The following is a 24,656-nucleotide window of genomic DNA, read 5'->3' on the forward strand; positions in this document are numbered from 1 at the left end:
GTTGTAACAATCACACAGAAGAATCAAAAATAGCTGCCACGCTATATGATAAGTTTGCAAAACAGAACAATGTTTCTCTCTTGCTGTAACAGACCTTGTCTGATGACTCACGTGCATGAACAGTATGTGTATGTAAATTTATCTATAGAATAAATAAACTTACTTAAAAGTATACTTAATAAATACTGCTTAAATGTTCCTAATTAAAGAACGTCTCTGTACATCCTTAGGTCTAACTATAAAGGTGTGTGTGTGTGTGTGTGTGTGTGTGTGTGTGTGTGTGTGTGTGTGTATTCTTATTCAGAGTCAAAGTCAGTGCTTGAAGTGGGCCAGTAACCTATTCACCGGTACGTATAACAGCACTTCTATATTTTACTCTTTGGCGTACCGGGACTTTTTCTTGCACACAGGCACTTGTCACAAGCTGTCCATACGCTTTTCTATACAACTTTCCTCTCCACCGGGGGAGACTGAGTATGGAAAATGTCGAGTGACGATACATACACCAACATGTGTAGGGGAGAGCAGGGGCGAAAGTACCATTTTTCAGAAAAACCTGATTTTAAAAGATAATGTTTCAGACAGAGATATATTTTTGCTGTGGTCACTAACTCACAGGTGTGCTCTATCAATATCAACGACTTCCGTATAATTTCACTTTAAACATAAGTGGCACATTGTTACTTTCGACCCTGTCAGCTGGGACAAAAGGAACACAACAATACAAGCTAGATTTTTTGTGTTACCACCCTTGTATTTAATAAATAAACATGACTGTGACCTTGTTAATGTGTAAGTGCAAACATCCTTTGTCCTTTATCTTTAAAAAAATAAATAAAAATACAATATAATGACATTTTTATTTTATTTTAACTATTCAGTTTCAAAAGTAACCTGACAGCCCAAACTTGAATTGTTTAGAATATTTCATATTATATTAAGGAAATATTATAAATATATAATATAAATATGCAAATGTGGACACCTAAAACAGGGGGGAAATGGTAAAATGGACATTGTTTATGAACCTGACATATAAACACGATTTATTTTTACACTGAAAAACTCTTTTAACTCTGTTAAAGCACTAAATAACTTGTAGATTAATCCTTATTGTGGCACATGAAACGAGAGACACAGCTTGTAATTCGATAAACAGTCCTGCTTCAGAAATTGACTTGCCATGCTCAAAAACAATTTTCCGGAGACGGCCACAGGAAACGATGACAAAATCATGCGATATTTGGCAGCTCCATCAAGGGTTGCGTGCTGAAGGTGCTGTCACAGCTTGGACTGCAAACGCAGTCAGGGCTCTGAGAAAATCGCCATGTTACTTTCATCCCATGTTATTTTCGCCCCGGTTTACCCCTACAATATGTGAATGGGACGTACTGGTCACAGTGCTGACAAATGAATGCTGGTAACCCTGGAGTGCTGGTTTGGTGGGCCCAAATCAAGAAAGTACCTGTAACACATTTTGAAGAAGTGTCACAACACACCCCATCCCTGTCAGCCAATGTTTAGCTAGCTGTATTACCCTAGTGGTTTGAAATTAGAAAGGAAATAATGCATCACATGTTGCCTGAGAAAGTACATTTCAGTCTAATAATTCTATCTGCGATAGTATAGATACTAAACAAAAAATAGTTTTGGTCAAAAAATTTACTTTCTTACTTCAAAATCAGGTTTTTTTTCTATATATTCTGAATATGCCTGCTTCCAGACTGGATAACCACCATGCCTGATTGGGGAGGAAGTAGGTAAATTCTGAAATGATCAGCTAACTCCTATGTTATCTCTATTTGGTGGAATTGGTGTTGTTACAACTCTCCCCATGTTACAGCCATACCCCGTCTCCCCTAGTCTAAGTAAGACAGCTGCAGTACATGCAGAGAGGGAGACAGAAGTCTATAATAATGCGTTGATTTGATGTGTACTTTTGGCGTGTATGAAAATATTAGCCTTATTCCATCAGCTCGGCTGTGTGTCAGCGTTTCCACATTAAAGACTGAGGCACTGAATAAGTGGCCGGTTCATCTCACTTTTAAGAACTTCTTGTCACTTCAAAAATGAGATCAATTTATTTAACACACTAAAAAGAGTTACAAATATTGTTTTAAATTAACTTCATAAAGTAACGAAGCTCACATCGCGAAAGGTGGGGCGGAACGTGACCAGTCTGTGTAATATAGATAGGCCTAGCTCTGTAGATAGAAGATAGCTACTAAGCTAAAATGAATAGCCTACGTTCATATTAAAATTACTTTCAATATCCCTACCAAACTGCTCATAATATTCAGCCTCACATAAGAAAAATGAAACCTATTTATTTTAACGGCAGCGACAGGCTGTGTGAAATGAACTGGGCAGCAAATAAAAAATATAAAACACACCACATTTACTGGGGTTTAGGTCAGAGCTGTGAGATTGTTTTGGTGTTTCACTCTCTTGTTGTTCCTCTACTCTCATGGAATGTTCATTCAAGGCTGAGAGAGGATCTCTGTTCCCCAAAACATAGAAACCTAGACTGTGTAAATAATTATGCATCCCTTTGCTCTGTGTAAGCCACCCGAAGCCGCCCTAGGCAGCCGGTCTCTGGACCAGATATATTTGTTGTAGTACTTCTCTGTTTGTTCTCTTTTGTTAAATAAATTCTTCAAAGAAGAAAGTTGTTACTCAATTATTTGCTCAACCCCTCACCAGGAAAACAATTTCCATGACATCCTCCACCTGTCACCCTCCTTGTATCATCAGCAGTTTTTGAAACATGTAATGAGTGGGTTAACTCCCAACACTAACACCAGCAGCAGCTTAGGAAATACTGAACTTTCTGGTTCTGCAGCTTCAACTCATTTAACAAATATACACGTCATGGTCTGGATCACAGATAGCTGGCGTCTGTTTCTGGTGTTCATTCAGTCTCTCCTCCAGGGAACTTCCTGTTTTACTCTACTTCCCTTTATGTTATTCACAAAAAGCAAACGTTATATACAGTAGATGGGTAGATAAATGACAAGTCATAGAAATGTAGTATTTCATTTATTGCTCCCCACAGCTGTCACATGTGATGTCATAATGATGTCATACTTCACTCCAGTCTTCCTCTCGAGGGGGTTCTAAGAGATCTTAGATCTCAGAGATCTTAATCACACGTTGGGTCACGTGATGCCGCTTTCATTCACTGGTGAAGACTGTGAGATGTGGTTGAGATGCTCCAAAAAGCTAGTATGTGGGCCCTGGGCCGGCCGGTGGCATAGGCGACATAGGCGGTTGCCTGGGGTGGAAATTGTCAGGGGCGCCGCAAGAGAAAGTTTGCGACACTTAATCAAGTGCACCTCGCGCTGTGAGTCCAGACAGTAACGTAACTGGTAGAGTTTTGCAATACAAACATCTTAAAACTGAAGTGCAGCCTTGTTCTGTTTTGGACTGTGAGCTGCACTTTACCAGAGCTGCTGAAGTTAACGTGGGGATTTGCGGTGAGATTTCTGCTTGCAGTAGTGTTTTTGGTTGTTTTCGATTTCATGTGCAGCATGCTGTCCCAAACTGTGTCAGTCAAACGGTCTAAAGGGGATAGTTATATACCAGCAGATCAATAACATAATGCACAGCAGAATAGAGGCCAGGTGGAATTAAAATTATAATGAATTCTCATGAAATTCAATTCAATTTCAATTCAATTCATTTTTATTTATATAGCGCCAAATCACAACAACAGTTATCTCACAGCGCTTTTCATAAAAGAGCAGGTCTAGACCGTACTCTGTGATGCTATTTACAGAAGCCCAACAGTTCCCACCAAGAGCAGCACTAGGCGACAGAGGCAAGGAAAAACTTCCTTTAAGAGGCAGAAACCTCGAGCAGAACCATGGCTCAGGGTGGGCGGCCATCTGCCTCGACCGGTTGGGGTGAAGGAGAGAAAGAGAGAGAGAGAGAGAGAGAGAGAGCGAGAGAGAGAGAGAGAGAGCGAGAGAGAGAGGGAGAGAGAGACAGGGCAAGAGAGAGAGAGAGAGAGAGGGATGGAAGGAGAGAGAGAGGGGAGGGAGGCAGCCTACACAATATACACACAGAGGTACAGACAGTAAAGGTGATGTTGCTATAGACTGAATGAAAAATGGTACAGATATTTATAGTAGTGTTAATGATAACAGTCGTAATGTTAATGATTATAATAACAATAACAACAATAGGACTAGTAACAATAGTTGTTGTAGCAGAGGGTGTCGAGCAGGAACACGGGGGCAGCAGGTGACCCGCAACCACAGATCCAGACTCCACAGCTCCAGAGCCAGAAAACCTGCAGGAAGTGATAGGAGGAGAGAGGAGAGGGACGAGAAAGCACAAGACTACCAGAAAGGGGAGAAGTTGTGTTAGTAACATGCAATAATGGGATGAGGTTGCATACAGAGGGAGAGAAAGTAGAGGAGAGAGGAGCTCAGTGCATCATGGGAAATCCCCCGGCAGTCTAGGCCTATAGCAGCATAACTAAGGGATGGTTCAGGACTACCTGAGCCAGCCCTAACTATAAGCTTTATCAAAGAGGAAAGTCTTAAGCCTACTCTTAAATGTGGAGATGGTGTCTGGATGGTGAAATTATGACGTTAGTCTTGTAATATTGTGAGATTTTTCTGGAGATATTCTGAATGTGCAGAAAGTTTTGAACATGAGCAGAAAACCTGCTGAAACACAGGAACTATTAAAGTCCAGGAGGTTAGAACTGACTTAAAAGAACTTCCTCTTTATTTGTCCCCTCCACAGCTGAAACTAAACCAGTAGACTTGCATTTCAGGAAAATTTACTACAATGAAAGAAAATAGTATCTGTGTTGACACACAGTTTATGGGGGGACACATTCCCAGATCCCAGATTAGGTTTGGTCTCCCAGTTTAGGCTATGGTGTGGAGGTTGATAAGGCTGTGTGTAGGTGGATCACACTTCTTGTGAGTTTGGCTGCTGAATTGTTTAAACAGGCATGTTGTGTTGTGGCGTCAAACATTGCTGTTTCACCATGAAACAGGAAGTTGTTGTAACTCCACTACACATGCTCAAATCTGTACCAAACTTTACACATTTGATAAGAGTCCGCCCTGAACACATCTACAAGCCAATATTCAAGAAGGGTTCAGCAACAGCGCAGGATGTGAAGGAACTTGAAGGAAGTAAAACTTCCAAAAATGGTTCATGGGTTGTTATTTTTTTCCTGAGTTTCATCAACTCTTATTTGCATTGTGTCCTTTAATTATTCACATTATAAAATATAGAAAAAAATACATTTTGATATTCATAAATATCAAAATTTATGTATAAATATATTTTTAGCAGTTAGGCTAAAATAATTCATAGTCTACCAAAATAGTCGCTAAAATTGCTACCTTTAATAACATTTTCAATGTATTTTTGAGCTGCAGCTGCTTTGCTATCTTCCTAATAACAAATTATGATAATGGGAGTGGTTTGGAGGTTCTGCATGGCTGCAGCCTGATATACTTGTATAAGGTGCATTTGACTTAATGCGACATAAATAAATGAAGTGCTACATGATGTGGCATTCTCCTGTAATACATTATTTTACTGGACTGTTATCATGCATGTTGTTACATCTGGGGAGGGTTAACTCATCTGGAATAATGTACCAAAAGTATGTACAATCCTGACTTGGGCAGTGAAATGTTTCATTTGAGTTGTCCACAACTCAAATCAGAATTTAAGGAGAAATTTGTTTTATACCACCTCAAGAAGACTTCCTATCAGGAAGGAAGGTATTTCAATGTACAACTTCAGTACTTCAATCTAAGTAAAGTAATTTCCCTGCCATTTTAGTGTTATTTTACTTTTAATAGATTATAATCCAATTAATCTTATTTTCATACTGTATATCTGTTGTGTTATCACCTTATTTTGAAAACCGGACATTGTGGCATGTGTATCTTTGTGCTGTCTGACGTAATTTGATAAATTATGTTGGTGTTATGTTATGTGGTGCTCCCATCACATATTATTGAGACTTCATTGCCCTCTTCAGAGAAGACTCTGACTGCAACATGCGTCTTTGTAAAGAGAGAAACGGACAGAAAAAGTCTCTAACTCTGCCTGTCAGCTCGCTCTGCTCCGTTAAAACTGAATTTACCATACAGAATTGAATACGAGTGCACTCCAGATTTAGCTGCAGCCAGCTGACCGTGTGCTTCTCCCTATACCGCAGTTCTGTGTCCATGCATGCAGCAAACTGAAAGCACTGTCTGTCGGAGCGTCTACACGAAAAGGAAGGAAGACATGACTGACGGAATCATCCTCAGACAGAGTTGCTAATCACTTCAGTTCACTAAAGGAAGCCATCTCTTGTGACTCTGTGGGGAGCAAGCTTGTTGATGTGTGAGTTTAGAGTCCACCTCTGTTGTCTGACTGGTCCACCAATAGGGGAGAAGATGACCCCTTGAGACACAGCCCCTCCTCATTTGCATAATGAGGCAGAAATGCATAGAGAAATGTAAAAAGGACAGGCAGAAATAAATACCATTGGGGAAATAAATAGTAGAAATGCAAAGGATGAATAAAACAGACAAAAATATTAAAACACACACACAAGTATATAAATACATTTAAAAAAGTAGTAATTAATAAATAAAGTTGAAGATTATAAGGGACTAAATAAATAAGGTAATTATTACAACAGTGAATAAATAAAGGAGCTAATTAAAAGAGATATATACATTTATGTCTCCTTGTATAATTGAATTACTGCCTACATTTATTTATCTTTTTTAATTTTTTGTGCATTTAATCAGATGCTTTATTTATTGAGCATTTATTTATTTCTGTATTTATTTCTGAATTTGTCAGGATCAGTCCTTCATATACCGGCATCTACACTGCTGGAATTATACAAGCAGAAGAACACCATGGTGACGAAAAAAAATGGCCCATTCTAAGGAAATAAAAACATAATTGTTTATTATGTAAGGTCTTTATACACCACTGAAAACATAGTAATAGATCGTATATTGCATTTCTGTCAATAAATCCTCAGAAATATTATACACTGGACCTTCAATAAAGGCAGGGACCAAGCAGGATGAGTAAATATAATGTATTATGTACATACAATAATTGGGATTCATGTTGATAAATATGGGTGGGCAGGAGGGTGAGCGTGAGCAAGCATTCTGACAACCATTTCCATTATTTGGTGACAGGTAGGCCTACTCTATATGCCTTTTTGCAAACTTGGTAATGAAGTAATATTTTCCACCTGTTGTCCACCTTTAGATGGCCTGCATTAAAACAACAGGTAAGAGCGCACAGGGCAAAGTGCAAAGATGCGCTTTTTGAACATTGTAGTTTAAACCATGGCAGACCACGTCAGTAACATCAGCCATCGCATAATTACATAGCCTAGATGAGAGCAGTTGGATTTTCTAAGCTGCTGTTGTCTTTTCCTAAGTCCTTATAAATTCTCCTTCCCATCTTTCGTTAACCTCATAACCTCAAAAGTTGTAATTGTCATGTTTTTTACTTTTTACAGTTTTTATTTGTGTTTGTTTAAATAGCAGAGGAAAAGGAAGCAAAACAGGAATGCAAGGGAGAAATACTGAAAAAAGGCACCATGATAAACAAGGAAGATGAAAAGGATAGATTAGATGGAAAAAAGGAGAATCAAAAGAAGAGGAAAATGTATATATACGCATATTGTGATATAAAGTATAGTTTTATTATAATTTCTATTTTTTTCTCCATGTTCAAAAAAACACACACGTGTTTAGGTCAAATCAGTAAGTGAGAGTTTTTTGTGTATGTGCTTTGTATTACAAAGAAACTGGAGTGCCTATGTTTACTAATCATTTTAGGGCGGGGGTGCAGAAAAATCTTATGAATGAAACTAAGTCTGGTGACGTCAATGGGGACCGCTTGACGCATGAATCACGTGGATCGGGAGAGCGACTATAAGACAGCCGCAGCGCTGTTCTTGGTCCTGAAAACAGACCAGCCAAGCAGTGGAGTTCCCGGGAGAGGAGCAGGAAGAGCCGCAACTCAGCAACAAACAACAACAACAACAACAACAACAGTGACGACACTTAACATTAGACAACAAGAACAGCTGTCACACAGCAGCCGGGCTCTGTGTGTGTCTGCAGGACTCCTGGCAGCTCTGAGTGTGACGTGTCGAGGAGGGGAAGCTGGAGTCCCCCCGCTGCTCCGACAGAACTACAAGTAAGGGTCAACTTAATTGGCATTACTTTACCTTCTCTTGTGAAAAAGGAAATATGTTGTGGCAGGCTGGTTATTAACATAGAGAAATTTAAAAATAGAAAATAAAGCGACCATGCTGAAGCCCTGCTCCGTTTTTCACATAAGCAAAAAATGTCAACAGTGTAGGCTACTAAAGAGGAGGTGGATTTCTCGTGTTTGTTGGTTAGAGAAGGTTTGATAGTTTAATCAGAAAATATTAATATATTAATATCACTTACCATTGGATATGTGAGCAGTGACACATAATATATTTGAATGATCATATACATTCAATAACATATTGAACGGTGTTATATGAGACTTTGTGTTATAACTGCGGCACATGTGGGAGCTGAATTTTTTTTAGGACTAGCCATTTTTCTTTGTTTATGGTCAACACAGTGGTGACCGTGCTGTCCACCTCCTCCACTTCTTCCTCCTCCCCATCATAATCATCATCATCGTCATCATCACATTTATCGTCATCATCACCATGACTGGCTTTGCCAAAAATAACCAGACTGAAGAATGAAGTTGCAATTAAGCTGCTTCAGCTGTTATCTTTTGCGTGCTTTAAGGCGCGGTGACGTTCAAAGTAAAAAGTACCAGAGAGACAGAGAGAATGACTGTCTTCTGTCGTGTCTAAAATATCTGCATAATACTGACGTCCATGTTTGTGGGGGTTTGGAGGTTTACAGTTAGTGTGTAGGCTGCGGGGAGGTTACTCGTGTTGCCAGAAATCTGGAGGTGGCTTAATGTTCTTGATTCTTGACTCTTAGGAGCTGATTGGCAATCCACTTTGCCTAAACTGTAGTGTCACTTGCTCAGGTCAGTATACTTTTTGCAGGAGAGAATAAGACAGATGCATGTATGGTGGGTGAGGTCATGCACATTAGATCCTGTTTATCTCAATCATTCGCTGCGTATTTGCACATCTAGCATCACACATCCCCATGCAATCCAGCCACCCCCACTGCCTTCCCTGCAGAATAGGCTATGTCCGGCTCAACTAGGCATTGGTCTGATATTGTGTATTCAAATTTCAACACGTTTCCATCATAAATAAACTTGTTTCAGAGATGTTCTTGAAAAGTATAGGTTACTAAAATATCTCTGCAATATCAGTGTTTTCACTGCTTTAATCAGGCGAACTAATCTCAGACTGTTGTCACTTGTCTTGATAAAGAAGATTTTTATGACGCTGTTGCATTGTTGTAACGTCAGACTGCGTGGCGGTGCCATGCAGCTTGACGGTGGTTCCAAAATAAGAGCGAGTTATTGTTAAGGTAATGTAAGCGTCCTGGAACCACACAGTGATCTTTTAGACCCAGGTGTGCACTTTCCACACATCACAGACTGGAGATTAGACATAGGCTGTTTATGCGTGTTGCCTGTTGAAAAGAAGGAATGGCCGTGCTGTTATGTTTAGCTGCTGTAATATTTTAGAACAATGCGTCAACGTCACTGCACTTGTTGCGCTTCGGAGCGCTGTGTTGAAGGCTGCAGCGCTGGGGACAGCGGCGGGTCCCTCCCCTGCAAAGCAGCACCAAGAGCTGTCCTTTGTGATGAGCTGAAATGAGTAGGGTTACTCTAAAGCAGACTACCATTACAGATGCAGTGGTGTTCATGCACAATGACACTAATGTTCATTTTTTTTCTTTCTCTGGCACCGGATTAGAGAAAGTAGGGCTTATCAGTCGATCAAAAGATGGTGCTTTCCAGTTCTTCAGCAGCATAATTCGTAACCTCCTTAAATGAAACAAATGAATACATACATAATGATAATAAAGCTCAATTGAAGCCAATAAAATGCCTGGGTTTTGGTACTGATGCCAGAGCAATCCATTATTTCAATTCCTTGAATATAAATCTGTTTTTGTCCAAAACCCCATTTTTACTGCATAAAATGGGCAAATGTGATTTGAGTCAAAATAAAATATTATAAATCTAACTAAACATTCAATGGCAGCTTTTAAGTTCTCGGTTCTATACAAAAATAATTTAATACCCATCACTAAATTATAATAAAAATTTGTCCTGACTTATTGCTATTCTTACTGTTGCTGAACACAGGTCAGTAAAAGTCAAAATTTAAAGGGATTCATTCAAATCTTTAGCCTGGTACAGTGTGGTACAGGGGTTCAGCTGTTCAGCACTGTCACCGCAGTGAGAAGGTCCTGGTTCCCAGCGTCCAGCTGGCTGGGGATTCTTCATGACCCCGCACAAGATAAGCTTCATTCATCATCCTGACTTCCACACCCTTACTTTCCGCCCTTCTATAGTGTGCCACTTGTGATAAATCCGCAAGTCTCCTTGGGACTAGGTGTGACTTCCAGTGTAATATTGTGTAACTATCCCTGTATTATTGTAATAGCATTGAGCAGAAGCATCTTGAGGTGCAGAATCGTCAAGGACAACATTTCTATGATACTATGCTGTGGTATCTCCAAGGCAAGAAGTTATTCACTTATTGAAACTCAAGATGTGCTTTTTCTCTCTCCTCCAGGTATTTTTGACCCCCTTAGCTGCTCACAGCAGGCCTTGTTCTGAGTGGCCATGATTGGGTTCCATAATTCCTCAAGTGGCCTTACCCTCCTGGTCCTCCTGACAGGGGCTACCTTCTTCCATCTGTCCACCCCCAACTCAATCAACACCCCTGGAGATGTCAATAACCGACACAGAGATACTCCTCCGGGGCTACTAGAGTCAGGAGACAGGCAAAGAAAGGATGAGGAGAGACAATCAATGCAGAAAGAAGAGGCAGAGGAAGAAGAGGAGCTTTTTAAAGATGTGGATCTCAAAACACTAGCAGCAGTTTTACTGGAGGCACTGAATCGCTCACAAGTAGAGAAGAGGGGGGAGGGAGAGGAGCGGGATGGGAGGGAAGAAGAGCTGAGGCTGAAGGCTGAGAATGGGGAGGTTAAAAAAGAAGAGGCATACAGAGAAGTTAGCACGATGGAGGGAGCAGACCGAGTCAGAGATGGACGGCAGGAGTTAGACCTGCTGATGGCTGCACAAGGGAAGGAGCATGAAAGAGAGGAGGAAGAGGAGAGAAGGATAGCTCAGGAAGAAGAGGAGAAGATGACAGAGAAGGTGACCAGTCGTACCACAAGCCAGACAGTCCAGGTCCAAACAGAGCAGCAGCCTGCCAGTCCAGATGGAAAAGGGGAGAACAGGCAGCTCCAGCAGGGACCAAACAGCCCTGAACAAGGCAGCAACGAGGAGGAGGAGGAGCAGCTCAGTCCTGAGGAGCTGAAGAACCTCGAGACCATGATGAAGGAGTTTCCTCGTTTGAACACAGCCATAAAGAAGGAGGGAGATTCAGAGCAAATCCAGAGAGAGAGCAGAGGCTACAGCAGCTACAACGACATCATACCAATCAACAAAGGCAGCGACCTCACCATGTCTAAGAAGAAACTGAAATGGCAAGAGGAGACGCAGAAAGCCTTGACCTTTCCCATATTTAGGGGAGGCAATTTTATGGATGACTTTGAAGACAGTAATTATGCTGGCAGTAATCCAGCCCAGTCCCAGCTTCCCACAGAGCAGGAGGTGATTCATGATAATGAACCAGAGGAGGAGGAGGAAGATGAGGAGGCGTTGAGTCCCGAAGAGGAGGAAGCTCAGGTCAAAGCAGAGCAGGAAGAGATGAGGAGGCAGGCGGCTGAGGCACAGAGAGCCAAGATGGAGGAGGAGAAGTTGGCCGACATCGCCTCGGACATGCTGCTGCGCTACATGGTCAAACAGCATAATGGGCATAAGAAGTACAGCTCATCTTTGTCAAGCACTGCGGAGGACAAGAGGTCTGATGAGGAAGTGACAGAGGAAGATGATATTGATCCCCAGACCATCGACAAGCTGATTGAGATCTCCAGCAAGCTCCATCTTCCTGCTGACGATGTGGTGGATATCATAAGCGATGTGGAGAAGAAGAAGAAGAAAGACGTGCCGCTTGAGAGGCCGTCTCACTGGCAACGACCTCTAACTCCGCTGTCTCCTTCATTCTCATCTGCCAATGGTGTTTCAACATCCCAAATATCAACCATCAAAAGTAGCTCCCCTGTCTCAAAGCAACCCTCTCCAGCTGTCAATCTCCTCAAAACATGGTTTCAGGAGAAATCGCCAACAAAATCACAAGATTTCTGGAGCAAACCTGCAAAGCCTCTGCTAGCCAATCAAAATCTTTGGCCCAAACCTCAGAAGCCTCTGCCAGTCAAACAGGAACTCTGGCTCAAATCACCCAAATATGTTGGGACCAGCTACCCTTTTTACCCCTACAAATACCCATCCCATTACCAGAGGAAGCCCTACCCAGACTACTACCCCATCTATTTTCCTCCTCCCCTCAGACCCAAACAACGTTACTATGTGCCCAAACCCAGTCTCACCCTTAACAACTTTCTGGGAAATTCTGCATTCACTTTCCCTCCCAAACGCCGTTACCACAACTGGGTCCAACCCCAGCTGCGAACCCCGCCTGCAGGTCTCCAGCAGAAGCCTTACTTCACCAGCTACCCCCTCCCACTTTACCCCTGGACATTACCCATCCCCAAACCACGTGCCCCTCCCCGTATGCCGGTGATCCCTCCTCAACAGAAGCAGTTTTATGACTCAGCCCCGGCACCTGCAGTGACGAGAAATAATGATTATTATGTGGCTGGAAAACCACACAGCATCAACCGTGACGATCTGGAGAAATACATACAGCAGATACTAATGAAGAGACCGCAAATGTTGGACTAAAAGGGGAATGAGAGGGGAGTGAGAATAGGGAAAATGGAAAAGAGAGAGATGAGCAGAAAAGAGTGCATTTCTTTATGATTTAGTTTTCACATTATTTTGTTTCGTTTTACATATGTAACAATTTTTTTCACCTGTTGTGATTGGCTGTGACTTGGACAAGGACATTATGAAGGACTGTTTTTCCAGTGTTAGTCTTGATAAAATGGAGAATGAAAAGGAAGAAACACATCTACACTCCTCCTCTGTGAAGGAGGGGAAACAGGAGGAATGTGGTCTGTTGGAAAGCATGATGCTGCAGAGATTCCTATCATGCTAGAACTTTTCATCCAAACTCCCAGTATGACAACATTCTCCATTTGGACATTTTACAATGCAAACAAAGGAGGACGCTTAAACATGTTGTTACCTGAACCTTTAAAAAATCTGTTTCCGAGTCAGAGAGTGAGAGTGGGAGGAATCGTAGGCTGTGATGGATGGCTGAAAAAAAACATTTGTGTAATTATCTTGGGCAGGGACATTTGAAATTATTTTCATAATCATACTATTTCAGATATGACATACACTCCATGGCCAAAAGTATGCGGACGTCAAACATTCCAGCCATGTGTGATGGTTGAAAATGCAATTGCAAAGTAGGGACATTAATGTGCTTCTAGCCTCCACTCTTCTTCTCCCATTCAGCCACACATTTCTTTACAGAGCTGGCTTTGTGCACAGGGGCATTGTCACGTTTAAAAAGGAAAGGGCCAAACACAAAGTGCTGAGACAAAGTTGGAATCTCACTTTTTTTCCGAAATATTGTATGTTTAAGAGTTCCTTTCATAAAAGGGGCCTAACCTAAACAAAGAAAAATAACTCCAGGCCACAGGGCGTCCAGATAGTTGGCCACATAGTTTAACATCTGAGACACCTATCATCTCTTAGATATAAAATCATGACCATACATAATCAGAAAATGTTCTCATGCTCAAACCACTTGCTATGCTTATCTCATAAAACTGGTACATTTTTATGCAAATGTACCAGTTTTGTGTTATTTTGTATGAAAATGCAGCAAAAGCAAAGTTCCATTATGTATACTCAAACACACATACACATGTCTTTGTAATGAAATTGAATGCACCAAAAAGCATATTTCATAAAATGGCTGTGGAAGCCACTGTAATGGCTTGGATGACTCATCCTTTTGCATAACTTCAATTACCTTGTTGCTATGGTGCCAAACCCCTCTATACCTCTATATAGCACCATTTTACATTTGATGCCTTCAGAGGAGGATGCAGTGGTAGAGGCACACTGTTCACTAGTTCATTTCAGCTCAATGAAGACCACTTAGAGTTCTTTTTAGTGTTCAACTTTTGTTTTTCATTTATTTTTATCAACTCACAAGTTTTTGTTGTTATCTAAATGTTGCACAACCGTCGGTCACACATGGTATACATTTGTAGGTGGGAAGTTGTTTGCAAACTCTGAGCAGATATCTGCTGCCTTACATGTCACTGTGACACCCCTCCCATTCTGTTTTGTTTTTTCCTCTTGTACCATTTGATATTATGGGTGACATCAAGGCTGTAATCACTAGTTGAATGGAAGCGGATGGGATAATGGAAATGATTCTCTGGGACTGATCCCACTGGAGATAGGAGCATTTTGCTCACATTCAGGTGAATCTGAGTTTAATTCACAATTTTAAAATCATGATGATGGAATATTTGACTGCTTGGATGACAGTGCTATAAAAATTACTATAAAAAGGTTTTTTTATCATGCAAAAAAAAGGACTGTACTGCTGAGATCTCCTTTCTTTTCTAATATAGCTACTGATAATCAGTGACAAATAAACACTACCCTTTCTCCCTTTTTCAAATATGCCATTGGGAAGCAGAGCAGATGTTGCTCTTTGGTTTGTCTATATTGTTGACATTTGTGTCCGGCTGTTGCTAAAGGATGAGTCTTTGTTTCCAAGCCAAAACTGAATCATAGCATTGACAATCTCATAATAAAATAAACAACATGAGGCCATTAGTCTAAAAAGAGAGTAAACTGAATGGAGGCTTTTTTTAATGTTTACTGATTTGTTGCTTTTGATGAGATTAAGACAGAAGGGGAGGAAAAAAGAGATATGAAGTGACAGACCAGAAGTGAGGGTACAGTGTCTGCACGTTTATGTATACTTGCATCAAAAAATTGACGTACAAGCATCAATCTAAAAAGTATTAAAAAAATTTAAGATGACAGAAACAATGACGTCAGTGTACCTTAAAATCATTGTTTGAGTCATGTATGCAGCGAGTATTGTCCATGATCTTTCTAGATGTACCTTGTTGTAACCATCGCAATAAACATGCGTTTGCTGGATGTAAATATGCACATGTCAATGACTACTTTTGCTACACATAAAGAAAAAAATAAAGTCAATTATTTTTATTACAAAAATGCTTCATTGTGGACAGAGAGAATTTTTACACCAAATGTCCCTGGACAGCCATCTCACTGAACCTGGACATTTCCGTCACTCAGGCGTATAATTTGTTACAGGGATTGTCCTCGGTGCTGCCACTGTTGGCCAGGAAGATATATTACAGCAATACTAACTATTAAATGAATGCTTCCCGCTTGGTTGGGGAGAAAAAGTGTTTGGTTTAAGAAACTTATAAAAACATATTTTCTCACTTGGTTCTAGTCTTGTTTCTCCGGGTTTTGGATTTGTCTTTGTTATTTCTGCCTCCTCTCCTGTACAATGTGAGCTAAATGGAATTTAGTATGTGCTGCGAAGACCTTTGAAAAATTACATTTCTGCAACAGCCACAGATACCAGATCTTTTTTCCATTTAGATTTTTTGATTGCTGTTGAGTATTTGAGTAGATGTAAATGTAAAAATAATGTAAAATTAAGGTAATGTCAAAAAATCTAACAAAATGCTTCTTAAATAAATTGCCTACCCTTGATTTAAATGGACAAATATGCTAGATCTGGTATATTCTGAAACCTATCTTTTCCTTCTCATATATACATCATGATAAACAAATCAAATCTTGGGTTAAGAAAGTTAATCCCCAGTGATCCCTAGGTAGTCCTTTAGGCTGATTACAGCACAGACGGTGGGAGGAAACAGAAGACAGGATTTGGCTTGCTTTGATACGTCATACTGCTCCAGAGTGGGAGTGTTCAGCAGGGTGATTATATGTTGGAGGAGTCATTAGGGGAGATGCTGATTGTGGGCTGCAGCGATGTGCTAACACTATACACGAGTAATCACAAACGCATTTCTGTGAAGCACTGAGCACTGAAACTTATTGGAGGTGTTATTTTTATTTATTTTATTTAACCAGCAATAAAAGGTAGCAGCACAAATAACACTGTTGCAGACAGAAGAAAAACATAAAACAATTTAAAACAGACATGGTTAGATGGGACATGCATTAGTAAATGAAAACAGCCAATACAGGGACTGGATCTAAGGCTACGACACAAGTGGAGAACAGTGAAGACAGAGAGCATGCTAGGTAACACACGGCTGGGCAGAGGCAGGGAGGAGGGAATGAGGGCTGAGATAAGAGAGGAGTGAAGTGGTTGATGCTTGCAGCTCTGCCCATGGAGAGGTGCAGTGATTCATGATGTCACGTGAAGACGGGGTGACTCATCCACCAACATCATCATGCAGCAACTGCAGAACACCCAAACACACACACACACACAAAAGTGCACACATTAGACATATGTCTACATGCATGTTCAAGCATACAAACTACAAGCTGATTAAACATATTGATAAGAATGTAAATTCTCAAAAGTAAAAACAAAGCAGTGTGCTCATTAAAACATGTAGAGCAGCACATTTATGTTCTAATAACGAACTGTTAAGGTTGCTCACAATAGGATTCAGGAGCAGACACTGAGGCAGTAGTAAGGGATGAACACAGGAGATTTATTAACAATTTACAAGGAACATGCAAGGATGTGATCCTGTCGACAGGGGCAAAAAAATGGTCCAAAAACAATGGTTAAAGCTCCCTCTCACCAGAGCAGCAACCAGAGGCATATGTAACACCATACAGGATGTCAGTCAGGTAACCACACAGCAAGACGAGGCTAAACTAGATACAATACTGAGCTGGCCATTGCCTGTATACCATAAAGGTAAACGGACGATCTGGCAAAGAATGGAGCGAGGTTTTAGTACCGCCATGCTGAGAAGGCCTAGTGGGATCCACCTCTCTGTTCCTATCACAGGTAATCTGGTGATAGGAACAGACAGGGGACCGGAGCCCCACGCCTAAACAAACACAATGAACTGACAGAGGAGGGGAAAATAGGAGAGACACGGGGACTGAGGAGGTGGTAAAGCAGAGAAAACATTTCTTTTTTTTCATTGCAGGTGTTTTTTTTCTCCACCACTGCAAAACGTCTGAAGACATGTGCTGAAGATATTGAGCTTGACTTAGTGAGCACAGCGTGTGCTCAAGCAGTGATTGTACAGCTCTCCTGGCTCTGATTGGTTGTTTTCATTCAGGTGCAGTGGATTATTTCAAATGCCATTAGGAGCAGTTCACTAACTAAGACCACGCCAACATGAGTATGTATAAAAAGGTAGTTTGTTCAGATATGACGGAGGGATCAAGGGGAGAAGGGTGAAAGGGGAGAGGGATGAAGGGGTCGAGAGAAGAGGGATGGAGGAGGTTGTTTAGGGTTTGGTGGCCGGAGCGGCTAGGGGTCGAGACTCAGGGTGGGGGCTCATCTCGATAAGCGGCTAGCTTATCAACCCCCTGTGGTTCCTGTGGTAGAAAAAGAACTGATGATGAATTGGTGTTGGGCTGAGATTGAGGTCAGTCTGTGGGTGAACTTCATAATGAGCGACCTTGGTTTATGATGTCAACAGCAGTGTGGTTGTCTGTGTGTGCCAGAATGGCTTTGGACCACTCATGCCCCCAAAGAATGGCGGCGGTGATAATTGGGTACGGTTTGAGAGAGTGAGGATGGTTCTGGCGGCCACTCTCCACCATCTGAATCCGTGGTAGCCGCTGAAACCGATGGAGGGGGCTGCATCGGTGTATAAGCTGATGTCTTCGGGTTGGGTTATGTGGTCGTAGTAATAGAAAGAGATGCCTTTCCGAGATGAAAGGAAGTCGTGTCATAATCTCGCTCATTTTACCAGTGTCATTGAGTACTGCATTATCATGGAAGGACGATGCTGCGGCGGGTAGTGTTGGTAAGTGGGAAAGGAAGGATCGGCCTTGTGTGATGATGCGGATGGGGATGGTTAGGTGTCCAAGAAGAGTGAGAAATAAGCAACAGTAGAGGAGGTATTTTGTATTGTACGAAGAAATATGAGGTTGGGACGGAGGCTCGAAAAAGGAAGTGGATCAAATATCTTGGGGCTGCTCTAACACCCGAACACGGGGCTGACAGTGAGTAATATAGACAATTCTGAGTAGTGCTAAAAGAAGATATTCTGGAAATCAAAGTGTATGGGCAACAATGCCTTGGAAGTGCTGGTAATGTCAGATTGGGACAACCAGGGTTGGGTGGCCGGCAAGATGGTTGAGGTTGGTGTTGTGTGAGCAGGTTGCGTGGTGCTTGGTGTGGTGGTGCCGTGGGGGAAAGAGAGATGGTTCTTCACCAGAGAAAGTCCTGGTGGTGATGCTGATATGGCTAGTGCAGTGGATTGGGAAAGGGGGAGGGGGCTGGTGGATGGACCTGTAATGAGCCGTTGTCAACTTCTTAGTTTGGAACAGAACTAGAAGCAGGTTCGTGGGAATCAGGATCACAGAGAACCTGACATGGTTCTCTCTTATCCCCATGTTGATGAAGAAAGCTCAGAAACGACTGTATTTCTTGAGGAAGCTTAAGAAGGCCAAATTCCCGTGTCAAGTTCTTGTCAGCTTTTTTCAGAGGAGCAACAGAAAGCATCCTGACTGGAAACATCACTAACTGACATGGGATGTGCACGGCCCAGGACCGGAGGGCTCTATTCAGAAGATCATTGGTACCCATCTCCCGAGCATCAGTGATATCAGTGTAGTGAGGTGCCTGCAGAGCCCAAAGGATACGAAAGGACAGTACCCACCCAGCCACAGCCTGTTCATCCTGCTGCCTTCTGGGAACAGATATAGAAGTTTCTGATGCCATACTACCACTTCTAAGATTTTAAGTCTTTTAAGCTCAAATTCATCCTCAGCACTGTTTACCATTTTTATAATTGCTTCTGTATAATGTATATTGTCTGCTATGTAGCAGAAGGGAGTCACAAAACTCAATTTCACCCTATAACCTGTTATATTGTGACAAATAAATGTATCTACCTACCTACCTTCCTAACTTGGCCGCTGCCAGGACAGACAGGAGGTTATGATGCATCTGGGATAAACCTTTACATTAGATGGCCTTTCTTCGTAGCTGTCATTTTAAAGCGACGTCAGTTAAACATGTCGCACAGTTACATCATCTGTTCACTGTTTGAGCCTGCCACAGATCATATCTTCACAATTCAGAAACATGTCTGTCAAGATTATAACAAGTAGAAACATCTCGAGGTTCCAATAAACAGTCACTGATTACAGTAACTTTTTTTGCAGTGCGCCTGTTGTTTGTTAACAGGAGAAGATTTCTGCCCTTTGATAAAGTGTTTCATCATCAGTCTCTTTACGAAATGACACAGTAACATTTATCTCACATAGCCCCAATTAAAACTGTCACCACAGGACTCTACTTTGGAATTACATATGCAGACTACATGGGCACTATTATTATATTAAGCATGAAACACACATATTATTGTGTTGTATTGTATGTTATTGTTTAATTTAGTTTTAGTCTATAATCACCTTGCTAACTAAATGGTACATGGGCTACTTTTATTTTGAATGGTTTACCGGTTACTTTTGCTTCCAAAAAAGGAATAGACTACGTGACTTCCGTTTTTGGTTTAATGATTCTGACAACAAATTCGGTTATGTCGTTTTTTGTTTTGAAACAAAATAATAGATAAACAGTATTTTTGTTTTTGAATAACAAACAAATTACGGATTATCCAATGATACCCAGACAATTTGTATTCTCCTTTTTATTTTTTCCTGCTGTATTTGTGATGACGGGTTAGCCAGGCTGATGTTGTACAATCAGCCAGGTGCTACTGTAGTTAGTGTTAATTGCTGTACTGAAAAGCAACAGGGGACAGCCAGTGGTGCAGTCAGAAGTCAAGATATGGGATTTGGTATTATTTTCTTTCCCTCAAAAAATATTTTTTATTATGAAACAATAATAAAACATATGCATCAACATAATAGCAACAATAAAATAATCAGTCAGTAAGACATAAGCAATAACGGACCTGCAAAACACACAGGTTTGCACACTTTCAGCACAATGCGACACAAAGGCCAGTTTGTTTGTTTGGGTTTTTTTTGTTTTTTTTGTTTTTTTAAACCTGTTCTGCCCAGCAGCCTGGTTTAGAGTGTTGTTGACCAGGATACCATATTATACAAGACAGATTTTACTTTAACAAGAGAGTATTAATATACCCCTTTGTATGTTTTATTTTTTATTCCATTATGTATTGATTTGTCATCGGCCGGACAGGGGGGCAGACATGGGGATGGGGGGGCACAAACAGACAGCACAGAGAAAGGACAACACCTGCAAGAGAACAGGTATTAGGGCTTGAGGCGGAGAAAAAGCAACAACAAACTAACACAAACAAACAAAAAAGAAGACAACCAGCCGAACAGCAGCAATAAACAGCTGACATAGGAAGACAACGAAGAGAGAAATGAAAACAAGAAACAGTCAAGCACAATTATTAAGCAACACAGCACAGCCATGAGAGCTGGAATAATAACAATTCATTTAAATAAGTAACTGAAAGAAAAGCACCAGGAATAATTCTACCAGGGACAACCTAAATTTGTGTGTGTCTGTGTGTGTCTGTGTGTGAGACACAGCAACAGGCAGGCAAAAACCCCAGTAGCCAATAGGGGTGGAAGAAATAAATAAAAATTAAAAAATAAAATTGTGCACTGTGACGCAAACGCGGAAAACCCCGACCCAACCAACAGACGGCCAAAAAAACGACCATCCAAATGCCAATCGACGCAATGCCGACGGAATGCAAAAGGTGGAACCCGCGGAAGAGCAGCGCCCGGACTGATTGCGGCGCACACACAACAGAGACCAGCACACAACAGAGACCCAGCACCCCACCGCCGCGGAACGAACAACCAAACCGCCAAAACGCCATGCAATCATCAACATCAATGCCCAACGGGTTGGGCTTGACACCCAATGTCTGGCAGCCTCCCGCATATCCTGCGCGCGAGGTCGAGAACAGGACGGCGAAAGCATGCGGAGAAAAACACCAGCAGCAAGTCCCAGTCCGGCAGCAAACGCGCCGTGCAGGCCACCGTGCACCCGCCCATCAAAGTCTGCCGTCCCCAACCGCCGGAAAAATAAAGGCCGCCCGCCTCAGCCAACAACCCCCATGCACAACACGCCCCCAGGCTGCCGTGCAGCCCTCCAGAGACCCTGCACAGAAAAAAAAACAATGCATCAAGATGCACCGACAATCGCCCTACAATCCCATCGCAGCTCTCCGAACCGCAACCGGACCGACCTGCGCCCAGAGACCCCCACCCCCAGTAGCCAGGGCACCACACGACCCCCCAAAGCGCAAAGGACCCCAGACTACATTTCCCGGGGAGAGCTGCGCCGCCAGGGAGCTATAACGCGGGAAAACCAGGGCCGATAGTCCCCCAGCCCAGCCGGAGGCGGGACTATCAGCCAACCATCAGTCAACCATCCCCCAGGAAGAGGGCCAAAACCCACCCCAACAACACCGGCCATGTGCCACAGGGACTCCCGAATGCCCCCACTGTGAGAGAGCCAGCAGGGGTAGCAGTGGAAGCCCCTTACCCCCAGGTCCGGAGCAGGTCCCACGCCATACCACAATACGTATACATAGGGCTTACATTTACAACAGCAAACTTGTCCTTTTAGTCTTTACCTGGTCATTTCCATTTGAAGCGATGGTCTTTCTGGTGAAAGGGCTGAACCGTCATTGTGATCTTTCTTCCTCTGTTCTCTGCCGGATTGTATCCAAGAATATTTATTAACCATTAAGACTGGAATTGATAAATAAAAACAAGCCATAGTGGTCATGAATCGAAGTTTAATACTAAACTCCATATCTTGACATGAGACGGAACCACTGGCTGTCCCCTGTTGCCTTTCAGACAATGTTAATAAGTACAGCAAGTATCAGCCTGACTAACTCATCATTGCAAATACAGCAGGAAAAAATAGAAAGGATATTACAAATCCGTAGCACACAGTTTAATTTTTAAATGTCTGAACGTTACTAAAGTTTAATAAGCATAACATGACGTGTTTGGTTACAGTTCAGTAATAACTAACATTATATCCATTGTGCTTGTGCGTTTTTTAAATACTGTAGTTACCCAGCTGTTTAATGTACTGTTAGTCAGATCTGTTATGTTCAGCCACCTGGCTGAACGCTAGAGAGGTTGTGGACCCAAACGCAGACTAGAGATGGAACTGTTGAGTAGGTGAGGTTTATTGCCAAAACGGTGAGACTTACAGGTGATATGGTGTAAGCAGTCCAAAAACACTAAGCACAAAAATTCAAAACACAAAGGGGTGAGAAATCCAAAAAAAGTATAAATCCACAAGAAACAGTGACAACACAGAATCCACACCAAAGCAATATGCATAAAATCAACAATGAACTTGCAACAACCACTTAAATACACAGGTGGGGGGAGAAACTAATTACACACCGGTGACACTATTCAGACAATCAGAGACAGGCACAGGATGTAAAAAATGACAAGAGACACTAGGGCAGACTAACTACAAACTAAAACAGGAAGTAAAGCTGATGCACTCATAACAAGGAAATCTTGATAAATAAATGATCAAATTTACGCCCACACATTCTTCTTCTGGGACATAGGACGTCTCTAGGTAGATCTACAATATTAGCCTAATATCGGTTCACACACAGGATTATCGCTGTATGTATGTAATGTAGCTCTAGTAAGAGATGTACAGATTACAGTTTTCCTGGCTGATTCCAATTACTGATTTTTTAAAAGGTCTGACCTACCGATTCTAATTTTGGCCAATTCAGATTTTCTTTCTTTTCAGAACTATAATTGACACCATACACAAACATTTTTTTTAGAATCCCCATCAGCACCAGTATAAATGTTGGCTATTCTCACTGGGGTCCATTCAATTGTATGGTCATAATGAAACACTGATTATAAAATAACATGAGCATTTTCACGGTAAGGAGCTGAAAATAAATTGCAGTAGCCCATAAACTAGGCCATTTTAAAATATATTTTACTTTAAAATATTTGAAAGAATACATTATCTACTTAATTCTCCAACTTATTTTTGCGTTTAATCACAAACTACAGTAATCTGCTCACCTTGCTTTTCCCGTCAGACACACAAGCACACACCTACACCTGTCTGTCTGTCTGTCTGTCTGTCTCTCTCTCTCTGTATGCTCCGACTTTATTTGTCAACAGTTTTATTTAAAAGAACTTGTGTTTGGTATTTTTTCACCCGCAATTTTGTTTTCACAGCAGCAGATGAGCCGCGTGTGGAGGAGGCTTGTTGGTAATAATTACTAACAGAGACCAACCACCGTGGTATGAATGACATCGCCACCAACAGCTTTGTTCAGTGTTGCTTTAGCTGGTCCATGATTTAAAATATCCACAGTGTCTCTTTCGGTGTGTTTCTCTGCAGATGTAAATAGTAAGCGCTGCTTTTTCTTCACTGTAGTGAATAACTTCCACACACCTAAGACATGTTATAGCCTGTGTGTGGCTGTGACATAAGGTTGAATGGTTTCTATTGTAGGTTTGAGAAGCCCACGGTCACACCTCTCGCACCACCCGCTCCAACACCATCTTCAAACAGTCACCTTCCCCGACCGCCATGCTCTCACTTCTCCTCTCCGACCGCTCACCTGCACTCACGATTTGTGAAGAGGATGTGCGCCAGCAACATTCCCAGAGGCAGAAGATCAGGAAGTTTCCTGGCCCCTGCGATGTGTCTCCATCCTGCCTGAAAATCTGTGCGGACCAGCTGGCCCCCAGTTTCACACAGATCTTCAACAGATCACTGGAGCTATGTGAAGTTCCCTCCTGCTTCAAACGCTCCACAATTATTCTGGTCCCCAAAAAACCCTCCATCTCTGGACTGAATGACTACAGGCCCGTCGCCCTGACATCTGTAGTCATGAAGTCCTTTGAAAGACTGGTGTTGGCCCACCTGAAGGACATTACAGGCCCCTTGCTGGACCCCCTGCAGTTTGCCTACAGGGCTAACAGGTCAGTGGATGATGCTGTCAACTTGGGTCTGCATCACATCCTGCAACACCTCGACTCTCCAGGGACATATGCAAGGGTCCTGTTCTTCAGCTCGGCGTTCAACACCATCATCCCGGACATCCTCAGCACCAAACTCACCCAGCTCACTGTGCCAGCCTCCACCTGTCAGTGGATCACAAACTTCCTGACTGACAGGAGTCAGCAGGTGAGACTGGGGAATATCACACGATACGTGCAAACCGGAAAAATGATTTACAAGCACAATGTGCTCTCCCCCCTACTCTTCTCCCTCGTCACCAACGAATACACCTCAGGAGACCCATCTG

At 42.0% G+C, this 24,656-nt stretch overlaps 1 protein-coding gene and 1 long non-coding RNA gene across 2 annotated transcripts; one reads left to right on the forward strand and one right to left on the reverse strand.

Moving 5' to 3' along the window:
* Positions 1–7,957: 7,957 nt before the first annotated feature.
* On the forward strand, positions 7,958–15,330 carry vgf (VGF nerve growth factor inducible). The gene is made up of 2 exons (XM_038730103.1): positions 7,958–8,205; positions 10,730–15,330. The coding sequence occupies exon 2, from the start codon at positions 10,780–10,782 to the stop codon at positions 12,964–12,966; it is 2,187 nt and encodes a 728-aa protein (XP_038586031.1). The 5' UTR covers positions 7,958–8,205; positions 10,730–10,779; the 3' UTR covers positions 12,967–15,330.
* A 982-nt stretch (positions 15,331–16,312) lies between these two features.
* LOC119911518 lies at positions 16,313–22,621 on the reverse strand. Its single transcript, XR_005445883.1, has 3 exons — positions 22,560–22,621; positions 21,966–22,043; positions 16,313–16,634 (listed from the first exon to the last, which is right to left on the reverse strand). It is a non-coding gene; the product is annotated as an uncharacterized LOC119911518 (long non-coding RNA).
* Between the last annotated feature and the right edge of the window lie 2,035 nt (positions 22,622–24,656).

Source organism: Micropterus salmoides, unplaced genomic scaffold (genome assembly GCF_014851395.1).
Source record: "Micropterus salmoides isolate LMB-PRFRI ecotype aquatic unplaced genomic scaffold, ASM1485139v1 Ms_hic_scaffold_2, whole genome shotgun sequence".
Lineage (NCBI taxonomy): Eukaryota > Metazoa > Chordata > Actinopteri > Centrarchiformes > Centrarchidae > Micropterus > Micropterus salmoides.

Coding starts and splice junctions, on each gene's coding strand:
- vgf (XM_038730103.1), top strand. CDS start 10,780: ATGATTGGGTTCCATAATTCCTCAAGTGGCCTTACCCTCCTGGTCCTC.